Here is a 14698-nt window from a genome sequence, read left to right on the forward strand (position 1 = left end):
AAATTACATATTACAGACGTTACTAAAAGGTCACGTGGTAAAGTGGAAGGGATTATAAATAGGAGTATCTGAATTCAAAACCTCCTCAAACTCATCGAAAAAATAAAATAAAGACTGCATACATTAATGCACATCCATTGGAACCACATCAAAGTACAAATTATAGACATTAATGCACATCAACAACCAATTTCAGAAACTTAAATAGCTAAAATCTTAATCATATTATATTATGAATAATTTGATTTCTATTATTGATTGATTTCCGCATGACCAAGACTTTGCTTTTTAAGAAATGTTAATCATATTCTCTATTATTGATAATTTGATTTCCTTGCAACGTATGAACAGGACTTTTTTTTTTTTGCTTCGTGGAAGTTGCCGTCAGACGCAGGCACAGCCCGACTCTCTTTTGAATTGCTTGCTCAACACACACAATCACACATGATTCATCCCACGCCTTATATATAAGATGCAAAGCCTGCAGAGTGCACAATAAACACAGAAGCTTCACCCAAGAAGCACAGACGTACTGTCGACGGACCTCATCCATCTGACAAACAATGGAAGCTCTTCAAACCTTAATGCCGTCCGTAAAGGGTATGTCTGCGTTTTCTTCCTCCTCCTCATCAATAATGCCTTTGCACCTTAGCTTTGATTTCCTTGACCCTGTTTTCTTGCATGGTTTATCTGGTTTGTTGCACCTTGTATTGTTGTTCCTTCTGTTTTTCTCATGGGTTTACAAGAAAATCAAGGGGGCCAAACCCGATCAGATTACAAAGGAGCACGGTGGTAGTACTGGTAGTAATAGGGGAGCTAAGGTTTCTTCATGTCATAAAGCAACCCTTTTGGGCTGTATGTTTCTGGCGGTCTTTAATCTTGGTCTCTGTTTATTGAACCATTTCCTTTGGTACAGAAATGGTTGGTCGGAGGAAAAGATTATAACCCTTTTTGATTTGAGCCTGAAGGCTCTAGCTTGGTTACTTGTTTCAATCTTCTTGCACGCCCAATTATTGTTGGAATCGAGTGAAAATAAGTGCCCGTCTGTTTTGAGAGTGTGGTGGGTGCTTTTCTTCTTTGTATCCTGCTATTGCCTTGTCATAGACTTCGTTGCTTTCTACAAAAAGCATCAATCTTTGACAACTCTGTTTTGGGTGTCGGACATTGGTTCCACGTTAGTGGGCTTATTTTTCTGTGTCGTGGGGTTTTTGGGTAAAAATGAAGGGGAAGGTAGCCTTCTTCAGGAACCCCTTTTGAATGGTAGTGCTAGTGCTAATTATGTCAGTGAGGCTAAGAAAGCTACTGGGGAGGAGAATCTCACTCCTTATGCTAGTGCTAGTCTTTTTAGTGTTCTTTGTTTCTCTTGGATGGGCCCTTTGATTTCTCTTGGCAATAAGAAAACTCTGGACCTTGAGGATGTTCCTCAGCTCATGGGACCTGATAGTGTAAGAGAGGCCTTTCCAATTTTAGAGCATAAGCTAGAATCCGAGTGTCAGGGGAGTAATAAAGTTACCACACTCATGCTGGTGAAGGGCTTGATGTCCACTGTGTGGAAGGAAGTTCTGTTGTCAGCTGTTTTTGTGCTTCTGTACACATTGGCTAATTATGTTGGTCCAGCCCTCATCGACACTCTTGTTCAGTACCTTAACGGGCAGACAGAGTTCGACAATGAAGGGTATATCTTGGTTTTTGCATTTTTTGGTGCAAAGGTTGTTGAGTGCTTGGCACAGAGGCACTGGTTCTTTAGGGTACAGCAGGCTGGATTTAGAGCCAGGGCTTCCCTGGTTGAGAAAATCTATACCAAGGGCTTGACCCTCTCGTGCCAATCCAAGCAGGGGCACACAAGCGGCGAAATCATCAATTTCATGGCTGTCGATGCAGAGAGAATTGGTGATTTTGGCTGGTATATGCATGATCCTTGGATGGTTCTCATACAGGTTGTTCTAGCATTGGCAATTTTGTATAAGAATCTTGGACTTGCTTCCCTTGCTACATTGGTTGCCACAGTATTAGTGATGCTGGCTAATATACCATTGGGAAAGTTGCAAGAGAACTTTCAGGATCAACTGATGAAATCAAAAGACAGAAGGATGAAGGCCATGTCTGAAGTCTTGAGGAACATGAGAATCCTCAAGCTACAGGCTTGGGAAATGAAGTTTTTGGCCAAAATCCAGGAGCTCAGGAATAGTGAAGCCGGATGGCTGAAAAAATTCATGTACACTTCAGCTATGACCAGCTTTGTCTTCTGGGGTGCTCCAACTTTTGTGTCTGCAGTTACATTCGGTGCTTGCGTGTTAATGGGTATCCCATTGGAGACGGGCAAGATATTAGCTGCCCTGGCAACATTCAGGATCCTTCAAGAGCCCATTTACAATCTTCCTGATACAATTTCCATGATTGTTCAGACTAAAGTTTCTCTGGACCGTATTGCTTCATTCCTTTCCCTTGCTGACCTGCCACACGATGTAATTAAGAAGCTCCCAAGGGGCAGCTCTGACATAGCTATTGAGATTGTTGATGGGAATTTCTCCTGGGAAGCGAAATCTTCTAGCCTGTCTCTCAGAGATATAAATGTCAATGTTTCTCACGGCATGAGGGTAGCAATTTGTGGTGCTGTTGGTGCTGGCAAGTCTAGTTTACTTTCATGTATATTGGGAGAAATACCCAAATTATCAGGGATTGTTAAGCTGTGTGGCACAAAGGCCTATGTTGCTCAATCACCGTGGATACAGAGTGGAAAAATCGAAGAGAATATATTGTTTGGTAAGGAAATGGAAAGAGAGAAGTATGATCGTGTTCTCGAAGCATGTGCATTGAAGAAGGACCTCGAAATTCTTTCATTTGGTGATCAAACTGTTGTAGGTGAGAGAGGTATCAATTTGAGTGGTGGACAGAAGCAAAGAATACAGATTGCACGTGCACTCTACCAGGATGCTGACATCTATCTGTTTGATGATCCATTTAGTGCTGTGGATGCTCATACGGGAACTCATCTCTTCAATGTAATGCTGTCCTCCTCTCTTATTGTGTTTACAATTTATTTTTCTCTCTGTGGTCTCCTTCTCTGTGGAACTAAGTTTAACTGGAAAATTCCCTCTTATTATCTCTGAATTGCAGGAATGCATACTGGGACTTCTGTCTCGTAAAACAGTTGTTTATGTCACTCATCAAGTAGAGTTTTTGCCAGCAGCAGATCTTATTTTGGTCAGTTATCCTTTCTTTATTGTGTTATTGAGTTAGCAGCTCATCTCCTAAGACAAAGTTAAATAACCTAACATCTCTGTCATCAGGTTATGAAAGACGGAAAAGTTACACAGGCTGGAAACTACAATGACATTCTGAAATCAGGAAGTGACTTTATGGAACTTGTGGGTGCACACAGGGAGGCTCTGTCTGTGCTCGATTCTGTTGAAGTGACGTCAGCGAATATCAGTGAGGATGGTAGCGGGGTGGGAAGCACTAAGAAAGCAGTAAAGAAAGAGGAAACTGGAGATGGTGAAAATGGTAAAATTGATGATGGTGCTGGGCCTAAAGGACAGCTGGTTCAAGAAGAAGAAAGAGAGAAAGGCAAGGTTGGGTTTCCAGTTTACTGGAAATACATCACAACAGCGTATGGAGGAGCTCTTGTGCCCTTCATCTTGTTGGCACAGATTTTGTTTCAAGTACTTCAAATTGGAAGCAACTACTGGATGTCTTGGGCTACACCTGTTTCAGAGGATGTTGCTCCTCCAGTAACAACCTCCACTCTCATCACTGTCTATGTTGCTTTGGCAATTGGAAGTTCCTTTTGCATCCTTTTCAGATCCTTGTTTCTTGCGACAGCCGGGTATCAGACCGCCACACTACTTTTCAATAAGATGCATTTCAGCATTTTTCGTGCTCCGATGTCCTTTTTTGATGCCACCCCAAGTGGACGAATTCTCAACCGAGTAAGTCAACAATGAAATTCCTTGACTGTCAAAAACTTTAATATCACATTTACATTAATGCATCTAGAAGTTTTAACTTTGAAGTTGTACTTAGCTGCTCTTTCCTACCACAGGCTTCTACAGACCAATCTGCCGTGGATTTGAATATTCCATACCAAGTTGGGTCGTTTGCATTCTCCACAATACAGCTTTTGGGAATTATTGCAGTAATGACACAAGTTTCATGGCAGATCATCATCATTGTCATTCCTGCAATATCAATCTGCATTTGGTTACAGGTACCTTTATATTTGCTTATCAATAATTAGCAAGTGTTGCACATCATTATGGATTGGTGGAAGGGTTCTTATTTTTGTTGTATGCAGCGATATTATATATCTTCAGCAAGAGAACTGGCAAGACTTGTTGGGGTCTGTAAAGCTCCAGTTATTCAGCATTTTGCCGAGACCATCTCAGGATCCAGTACAATTAGAAGTTTTGATCAGGAAACTAGATTCCAGGACACAAGTATGAAGCTGATTGATGGTTATTCTCGTCCAAAGTTTCATACTGCTGCTGCAATGGAGTGGCTTTGCTTTCGCTTAGACATTCTGTCTCTGATCACTTTTACCTTTTTATTAGTTTTCTTGGTCTCTATTCCTGAAGGAACAATTGATCCAGGTGAGTAGCTTTTAATTTACCATCTGTACCAGATCGCTATTGCTGATGGTATTCTGAGATTGTCTAATTGCTTTCCATATTGAAATCTGAAGGTGTTGCGGGATTGGCAGTCACATATGGGCTTAACCTGAACATGATACAAGCTTGGGTTGTGTGGGTCATTTGTCTGATGGAGAATAAAATCATATCAGTTGAAAGAATTCTCCAGTATATGAGTATTCCTAGTGAGCCTCCACTTGTGGTTGAATCAGATAGACCCGACAATCACTGGCCATCACAAGGGGAAGTTGATATTTGTGATCTTAAGGTAAATTATTCTGGAAAAATTGAAAAATGATCAACACACGGCTCATCAAAAGCGTCAAAATTGAGGCAGGATGCTATTTTTATTTGGCTATTCTCCAAAAACTCCCCCTGGGGTATTTGCACAATTCACTCATTGCTTCCATAATTTACTAAGGCATCTACACTTATCAAATTTGCCAACAAGAAAAGAGATGAATTTCCAAATTATTGGATATACATGGACTTTTAGTAATTATGTGCCTCTTGTGGAGAAAATGACTATTAATATCATCTACTATAATTGTAGGTCCGATATGCTCCGCATATGCCGCTAGTATTAAGAGGCTTAACGTGCACTTTCTTTGGAGGAAAAAAGACTGGAATTGTAGGGAGGACGGGAAGCGGTAAATCAACACTTATACAGACCCTCTTCCGAATTGTTGATCCAGCTGGTGGACAAATAAAGATAGATGGTATTAATATCTCTTCTATCGGACTACATGATTTGCGATCTCGATTGAGTATAATTCCACAGGATCCAACCATGTTTGAGGGAACAGTGCGGACAAATTTGGATCCACTTGAAGAGTATACTGATGAACAGATTTGGGAGGTTAGCTTGCTTTTCGAATGAAAATTGTGTCAGATCAGTTTTAGTGACTTCCTGAAACCTGTTGATGAGCTTTTTTCTTTACGTTAGGTTCTGGATAAATGCCAGCTTGGAGAAGAAGTTAGGAAAAAGGAAGCGAAGCTTGAGTCTGCAGGTCTTCTAGTCTACAAATTTTTCTAATTTGGTGTCTTTATAACTATACTTATTGCTGCTGCTTAATCATAATATTCCCCTCGGTGATTGCAGTTTCTGAGAATGGAGAGAACTGGAGTGTTGGTCAAAGGCAGCTGGTATGTCTTGGTCGTGTGCTGCTCAAGAAAAGCAAGGTTCTGGTGCTTGATGAGGCCACAGCATCAGTTGATACGGCAACTGATAATCTGATCCAGCAAACTCTTAGGCAACATTTTACTGATTCAACAGTAATTACAATTGCACACAGAATAACATCCGTGTTGGGCAGTGACATGGTCCTGCTGCTGGATCATGGTACTCTATAACCTTAAGAATTCAATGTCAGGTTTTCTTTGGTTACACTACTATTTTGCCTTTGTCCACAATTTCTTCCTCTCGTGTAGGTCTTATCGAAGAATATGATTCTCCGACAAGGTTACTGGAAGACAAGACATCTTCATTTTCCAAGCTTGTAGCTGAATACAGCACGAGATCAACTTCTAGCTTTGGAGAGACCTAGAAAACAGCCGAATAAAGTGTTGGTTTATTTTGTCTGCTGTGATGTGCATGATAATGACGAAAACTAACAGTATCCGCATGTCGTGAGTTCTGCATAGCAAGTATAAAGGTGAGGCTAGAGCTTATAGCTTCAGCATGGTGTCTAAATTCATTTTCTTGAAAGGCAAAGTTACCTTCAAGCTTATGGTGCTCTCGCAAGGAGGGACATTCCTATGCTGCTAGATGACTAATTATGTCCAAGACTCAGTTGAAGCTCACCTGCACACGGCAGGTGGAAGCAGGTTATAGCCCAACTCATATTCTGCAATCTTGATGGCGAATCAGTTGATGCAGCTTCATTTTGAGTTAGATCATTTCATCCATGTTATGTACTCTAAACTAAATTTCAGTTTTCTGGTAATAAAAGATCGGAGGATTAAGTACATGTCCTTCTTTTGTATGTACCAGGCGCTATTTAAATCATTGGAATATTATTAAGCGTTTAAATCTTTGTAGAGCCCCAAAATCCAATCAACGTTTTATTTCACATATATCAAATTGTTACAGTAATTTTTTTTTACAAAAAATCCGGATCTTTGTGCGCCGGTGGCCTTGTTTGGAAAGCTACTTTCTATCAAAAAATTTCTACATTTTTCGTAAATAAATTTTTCAATTATATTTTTATGTCACATATATCAAATCGTTACAATATATTTTTTACAAAAATTTCAGAAAATTACAATCCAAACAAGACTTGGTCAAAGTGTACTGAATCGACAAGCCATAAGTACCCTCCCAAACACCCTAAAGTCTGGTTATCAGCAGAAAGGAAAAATGTCATTCAATCTCTGAGGCTTGTACTTGTCAATTAACAAGTGAAATGCCGTTTTCACCATGAATATTTGGTTCATCATGAATGGTGCATATTTACACGAATTGTTGCGACTGGGTATTCAATTCAATATGCCTACGTGTCTTCATATAAGCCAGATTACTCTACTAGCCCCAGTGCCATAAACTAGTTCAAGTACGTGGTGGTAGTCGAGATTAACATATTTTTGTGCAATTATTTTTTAAAAATAACGTTATTAAATTCTTACTTTACTTTTATGATTATTACATTACTTAATCCTATTATATATAAATAATTGATTAATTGATCAATGCTTTTGTAGCGCAAAGTTTGCCATCAATCCATTTTGCAAATAAAATAACAAAAGCCAGCGAAAAAGAAAAGAAAAATACACAAAGGGCACTTGTTTATCTCAAAGGTTTAGAAGGGGGAAAGTGAGAAATAACAAATTGAAGGGGGCAAAGTGAGGCAATGTATAAATGTAGGAGGTAAAATGTAATTTATGCGAAGTTTGTTGGTTCTCTTTTCTTCCCTTTCCTCGGCACATCTACCGGCAGAAGAGTCCTTCCAATACTTTTTCAGCCGCAACAATCAGATCGAAGACGCAATCAAAACTCCCACTTTTTATTCAAGCAGCCCAGGTAAGTAGTATCAATATCCTCTCCTGCTCCGCCATCTTTTAACTTCGTTAACCTCAAAACAATTTTATAATTAGGGCCCCTTTTGATTTTCACCCGAGATTTGGAAATTTTTTAAGCTCATTCTATTGATTTCATTCCGTTTCGATGTGGGTCTATTGATTTTTTTTGTTAATGAAAAGGGTTGTTTGCTTTTGAGTGGTGAAAATGTTCGGAGCCGGAGGTAGAGCAGCCTTCCACAGGTTGAGGGAAAGGCTTCAGTCGACGAAAACCACTGTGAGATTTTTACTATATTTTCTTGATTTTTTTTGGGGGCATTATGTGCGTAGAAATGATTTCTCTTTCCTGTTTAAATAGCTGGGATATCGGTGTTTTGGGCTGGAAAAACAGGTTGTAGTTTTTGGGTTTTACAGTATATGTAATTAAAAGTTGATGTATGAATGTGATTAAATGAAGAATGCCTTTGGCTGGAAAAGCAGTGAGAGGCGAGTGACTTGACGGTATTGCGTTGACTATTTTGCGTTCGTTGGAACCGGTTTGGTGTTTAGGTTATTCTTGGAAATCATCTATGGCGTGATAATTTTAGATGACTGAATCTTTCTCTCAAAGCAGCTCAATCAGAAGATTTTCTTTTTTAGCTTTTTGTGAATTTCTGCTGTTGAATTTTGTGTTTAGTTTGTTCATTGCGAGTCCGCGTATTTGTTAGGTTAATTGAACTTTTTATCTGTTTCAGTTTGCTTCATTTTCTTTTCCCTGCTTGCACCTTACTAGATTGTCTGCTATAAAGATAGCGACTTTTAGCGTTTATCTAATGTTTACAGGTGAATAGACGTGTTTGTGTCTAGAATTCTTTGTAGACACATGATTTTAAGCTTTGTCATTTAAGGTCCAATGTGTTAGAGAGAGAAATAACCAATAACGGACACATTTTTGGAGGGTACAAATATATCTCAGCTAGACTATCCTCCAAGGGGAGAACGGCATTTGGTTGGGTTGTGGTTGCATGTATGGCTTCTATCTTCTTTATTTATTTATTTATTTTTCAATTATAGAAGTTACACGTGAACATAAAAGTCGGGAACCAAGCCAAGCTATTGCCATGGATGGTTGTTTGTTAGGCTTCCTAGGGATTATATTTTACTAAAATCATTCACCTCTTACTTTGAGGGTTTTGTGTTTTAGTACTTTAAAAGATATTCAAGAGACACGGGCTAAGTGCAAAGGATACTGGAGAGATGATGAGTAATGTCTAATACCCAGGCTTTTGAAAAAGGGTTATCACGGTACCTGTGTCATCAAGTTTAACTTTGGAAATCACCACTTTCTGCAGGTCAATAGTGTAGTTTTGTTTCTTTTTATGTGGTGTTGTCCTCTCATTTCCCTGAGCTGTGCTATGTTGTTGCATGGTTATGCATAAATCAAAAGCAGAGTGGAAAAAAAAGGGTCTAACCTTAATCCACTCTTTGATCTGAGAGAAAATTTGTTTTCCTTAACATTGCCGTTATCTGGGATTCAATTTATGACTCAAAATTTCATATTTAGAATTGTTCTGTGTCAACAAGTAATGAAGTGCTTTTCTGGTTAATTTGGCCTTGGACTTGTTAACTATTAGACCATCGTGCTTCATCTTGCAGGCCTCTCCATTTTTGTCATCCCTTGTTTCCAAGAAAGGTCCAGAGGATGTGGGATCTGCTAGCATGAAATCTCTTAGAGCATTGGCTCTAGCTGGGGCTGGTGTATCAGGGCTTCTAAGTTTTGCATCAGTAGCATCTGCTGATGAGGCTGAACATGGTTTGGGGGTTGCAAGTTATCCTTGGCCTCATAAAGGAATCCTCAGTTCATATGACCATGCCTCGTGAGTCTCACTAAAACTTTCTAGTTATTTTGAGCTCTATGTTCTTTACTTGTATTGCAAGTGGATCTTTGAGTCTTCTGAAAATTCAGTCACTGCTGCAGCAAGATAACTACTTGATCTGGTGCGAGATGCTCTACTGCTCTCCACACCCCTTTCTTTTAGGAAAAAATTAATCTGGGGGCAGTTTGGTTTTTTTATGGTACAGAAGTGTGTTGGGAATCATATGCTAGAGAAAAGTATTTGGTTAAAATGTGGAGTTGGTGTAATTGCAATTTTAGCAGTTTGGTTTGTTGAAGATTGGTTCTTTTCTTATTTTATCCCTGCAATGAAACCCAAGTACTTTTAGCGATGCCCATTTGCTCCGTTAAGTCCATTTCTGATTTGTTCCTTATATTTCAAATATAACTGGTCTCCCTTTTCCCTGCAGAGTCCATTTGCACCATTAAGTTTGCTAACATCATACTTATGGCTGCTCTGCTGTACCAACCTCTCAAGCCATGTTTAATGGTACAAAATGTTGAACTAAAACAGTCCTTCAACCTCCTAATCCTATTTTAGAGCATAAATTTTCCCAGTAAAGGACAGAACCTTGCTTAATAAACTGTCAAAAAGTTTATGGTTAAACATCTTGTGACTATTTTTCCCTATCCAAATTTCATATCAGCTTCACTTAAGCAGAAGAAGGTGTGGGCAAAGGAAGGGGTAGAGAAAAGATTATGGATAAGAGGGAGAGTAGAGAGGCATTTTGGTGCTCCTCATGTTGTGTGTGTGGATGTTTCTTTGTGGCTTCTTTTTTTTATTTAAATAGCTGAGGAATTAACCATGAAATGGACTAAAAGCCCAGAGGTCAGTCACTGATATCACCATTTCCCACTTTCGGTATATGAAAATGCTATAGCTGATGGCACAATTTGGTGTACCAAGCACTATTAATACCTGCACCAGTTTAGGATTCCAATTTTGTAGTTCAAAAGCCTCCAACGTCTCTTCATTTTTGCATTCTATGTTGCCATTTGATCTCCCTGAATTGTATATAAAACATGGAATTGATTGGCCAATGTTCTGTTTATCTAGTGTCAGTGCATAAATAATGTGGAAAAACTATTCACCTCTGTTTGAAGCTCTTGATAGTTAATGAAAACGAGGTTTTTTTTTTTATCATCCCATGGCTTGAACAGTAAAAGAAAAGCACACACATCCGTCATCTTACTAGAAGTGCGCGATGCATATTGATTGTCCTTGGCTTGGAATTATGCCTGGATGTAATGTGATACTATCATGCTTCTGCACTAATAGATTCCATAGAGTCTACAAATATGCTATTCATGTTTCATAACTGGCAATTTGAAGCAAAATTATGTCTCATCATTTCTATTGTGCAATATTGAGTCCACGGATTGTAGATTTACAAAGATGATGGATGCTACTGGAGCAGAATATGCATGAATGCTTTGTAGTTGATTGACTTTGTTTAATAATCTAAATCATTGTGGTCATTTTATGCAAACAGGATCCGTCGTGGTCACCAGGTTTACCAGGAAGTGTGTGCATCCTGTCATTCCATGTCTCTGATTTCATATCGTGACTTGGTGGGTGTGGCGTATACAGAGGAGGAAACAAAAGCTATGGCTGCTGAGATTGAGGTGGTTGATGGGCCTAACGATGAGGGTGAGATGTTCACTCGTCCTGGGAAACTAAGTGACCGTTTCCCACAGCCATATGCAAATGAACAAGCAGCGAGATTTGCCAATGGAGGCGCCTATCCTCCAGACTTGAGTCTCATCACCAAAGTATCTTAGTCCTTCCAGATTCTTTTTTTTTTTTTTGAATGAAATATCTATGTAATGTCTAACGCTCTTCTTTTTCATTTTAGGCTCGTCACGAAGGTCAAAACTATGTATTTGCCCTTTTAACTGGTTATCGTGATCCTCCTGCTGGTGTTTCAGTAAGTTCAGTTTCTTTTGATGAACAGCTGGTCTAATGGTTTTCTATTGTCTATAACCGCACTATATTTTACTATGGACAAAAAACATTATCACGATAGGAAGATGCTTCAGAAGGTTGTCATGTTTTTCTTCCTTTTTTTTGTTGTATTTCTGCTGTTTTTTTATTGAAAGATCAAGTAACCAAACTATGCATGGAGTAGGCTTAACCCTAAAAAACGTACAGCATAAAATGGCGCATACCATTGCCATACAAGATAAAAACAGTTGATGTAGGAATATCATAGGAAAACTTGTTAATCTTAGTGTTCAAATATTTTTAAGGACAACTTTGACACTGGGAAAAGTACCCACATATTGTAACTAGAGGAAGAGGAGAGAAGAAGAAACCGTGGAGGGGGAGGGAGCAGCAGAATAACGCTACTCAGTGATAACCAAAATTTTAGTAAATCAACTCTTCAGTCATCAGTTGCGAAGAGATTCAGAAAAGAAAAAGTTTCCTAAAGATGAATCCTATTGTAATCAGGACTAACAATTGTACTTCCAACAGATGACTAAATAATTATGTTACTTAGATACCTGTGACCAAATAGAGCCGTTAAAGAATAAAATTTTTTCATTATCTTGGTAATTGTCAATTAGGAACCAGCAAGAAGGATTGTATCCTAGAGAATATTTCTATCACATCTTCCTTTGATGAAATGGCTTTTGCTTGTTAGAACCCTATGGCTTTTCTTTCAGTTCTCGGATAATTATAAGTTATTGTCCAACCAATTTATAGCCATCATCATCTGAAAAACTTGTTGGCATATGGTGCATCCAACATGCCACTGTTGATTTCCAGCATACATGGGTTCAAGCAGCATAGTTCCACAGAGTTGCGTACACTCTGAGCATATATGGGCTATTTGTACTGCAGTAGGAGACGAGTTATTCTGTTGTCAATCTTTGTACACAAAGACAAGCAGAGATGTGTTGTAGTGTATATTTTCTAGTATGAAATTGAAGATTTTGAGGACCGATTATGATTTAAAATGGAGGATGGTCATGGATGACCATTTGGGTAATATACAGTGCCAAACCACAGATCTCTGTGATAACTCTGGAGTCAGCTTTCGGGCATTTCTAATATCTGAACAAAATCAGTCATTTAACTAGACAGAATCTTTAATGTCATTGGAAGCGTTATCCTTCTCCAAGCTGTCGGAGCTTGTAGTATCAAAAACTTGAAGCTTTGACTATCTCTAGTGCTCTGCCACTCTGGTGACTATTTGGTGGCATTTTGTGAGTATTGTGATGTATAGCTGTTCTTTGGATGATCCCTTTTTCCTCCTATTTGCTTTTGACTTTTCAGGCAATCTTTTTTCATCTCTTCACCTTATGCAACAGAGATTTGGTCCACCTGTGCCCTGTGCCATTGCCAGGGTCTTTTCAACATTCCTTCTCTTTGGCAAACTGACATGCCCATGAAATAAATGTGATGATTTCTTTCGCACTACGTAAAGCGGATGGCGTAACATCTTTTGCTGCCATCTCTTAGAGCAATTTCCTTGGAATACCCCCACCTCATAGCTGCTTGCATGAGATGCACAGTTAATACCACAGCCTGAATAGTAGCAGTGGATACCCGAAAAAGAAAATTTGTTCCATAGATCGATCTTCCAGTCCAGTTTAATACCACAATCCACCTTCAATCTACCTTTCCTTTAGTTTATATCAGTCTATAACTTCTGCTAATAGGCAAAGCCAGAGAACAGGGTTAAGGATTCTGTTTCTAAACCATGTCTGTTTATAGGAATCCACTCTGGCAAGCATTTCCTTAAATGTTCCAGAGTAAAAAAACTGAAAAATGTATGATATTGAACTCGATTGGAGGTTTGGAAGGACTTCTTCTCTGGACTTCCTTGAAGCCATTGGTGGTTCTTTGGCTCATTTTCCTCCTGGCTCTGTTTCTCTGTCATTTAGATATTGGACTTTGTGATGATTGCCATGATTTTGCAGGCAATGTGAATTGTGAAGACTAGCACATGTCAAAAAAGAGAAAATGCCTGTATTTGTATGGTTGACTAATATAACATGTCTATAACTGGAGCAAAATAATAGTTTCCTTCAGTTGACGGGTTACTCCCTTTTTTTTTGTGGGCAATATGGTTGGTATTGTGGCTTAATGTTTTGGCTTGTTATGTTATTGTAGATTCGAGAAGGATTGCACTATAATCCTTACTTCCCTGGTGGTGCTATTGCTATGCCCAAAATGCTTAATGATGGTGCCTTGGAGTATGAAGATGGTACTCCTGCAACAGAAGCTCAGGTTGGTGTCTTCTTTCATGACCTTTGAGGTTGTTACTGGTAAACATCCATTGTTTTGGTTAGCACTAATCATATCATTCTATTGCCTTGAAATTGTAGATGGGGAAAGATGTTGTGACATTTTTGTCGTGGGCTGCGGAGCCAGAGATGGAAGAAAGAAAGCTGGTAAGTAGGGTTCTAAGTTGTGGAACATGAGAATTCCTAGAATATAATTTCACTTACATATCTTCACACCTCAGATGGGATTCAAGTGGATATTTGTACTGTCACTGGCACTCCTTCAAGCTGCTTACTACAGGCGTTTGAAATGGTCGGTTTTGAAGTCACGTAAGCTGGTCCTCGATGTTGTCAACTAAACTCGGTTTATTCTTCTCCTTGATGTTTATCAGAGGATTGAAATCAGGGAATAATATTTGTTTCTTGCTACAATATGTGTCTCTCTGCTGTGTTAAGTTTGTTCAACCTGCTTGGTGGTAATTTGTGCTAGCAGAGCAACCTCCTTCCACACGGTGAGGTAAAATAAGAGACGAATACAAAGCGAAAGCTTTTTTGGTCTTCATTTTGGACCGCTTAGAAATCTAATTTTATAAGTCTTTTGTTTTGGTTAGTCTATATGGTAGAGTGGTGAATTTGTCCCTCGAGAGAGCTGCAGTTATTATGCAAAATTGACACTGAAATTTTTGTAATGTAAGGGTACCTTTTTCTTCATTCACGTCCTTTGCAAGGTTAGATATGTCTGCTTTCTACGATTTCATCGTCTTCCAGCCATCAAATAAATGATCAGATAATGTTTGAATGAACAACAAATTAGACTATAGTAGTAGTCTGAATGTGTGGATCCGAGACTGAACGGTGCATGCGGATGCGGATAGGTTTTGAAGCCGTCCCAGAAAGAACATTTTCTCGTTTTTCTCATTTTGATTCCATCTAAAATATATGGATGCTT

At 39.0% G+C, this 14698-nt stretch overlaps 2 protein-coding genes across 2 annotated transcripts; both read left to right on the forward strand.

The window, feature by feature from the left end:
• The first annotated feature begins 343 nt into the window (after positions 1-343).
• LOC113742213 (ABC transporter C family member 3) lies at positions 344-6613 on the forward strand. The gene is made up of 10 exons (XM_027269984.2): positions 344-3002; positions 3118-3204; positions 3291-3929; positions 4043-4207; positions 4295-4589; positions 4682-4896; positions 5182-5487; positions 5575-5638; positions 5731-5970; positions 6060-6613. Exons 1-10 carry the CDS (start codon positions 564-566, stop codon positions 6173-6175), a joined length of 4566 nt encoding a protein of 1521 aa, XP_027125785.2. The 5' UTR covers positions 344-563; the 3' UTR covers positions 6176-6613.
• A 902-nt stretch (positions 6614-7515) lies between these two features.
• On the forward strand, positions 7516-14460 carry LOC113742214 (cytochrome c1-2, heme protein, mitochondrial-like). Its single transcript, XM_027269985.2, has 8 exons — positions 7516-7647; positions 7827-7920; positions 9279-9499; positions 11010-11289; positions 11373-11444; positions 13637-13753; positions 13852-13917; positions 13992-14460. Exons 2-8 carry the CDS (start codon positions 7852-7854, stop codon positions 14106-14108), a joined length of 942 nt encoding a protein of 313 aa, XP_027125786.1. The 5' UTR covers positions 7516-7647; positions 7827-7851; the 3' UTR covers positions 14109-14460.
• Positions 14461-14698: the final 238 nt, after the last annotated feature.

The sequence above is a fragment of the Coffea arabica genome, chromosome 4e, assembly GCF_036785885.1.
Source record: "Coffea arabica cultivar ET-39 chromosome 4e, Coffea Arabica ET-39 HiFi, whole genome shotgun sequence".
Classification (NCBI taxonomy): Eukaryota; Viridiplantae; Streptophyta; class Magnoliopsida; order Gentianales; family Rubiaceae; genus Coffea; species Coffea arabica.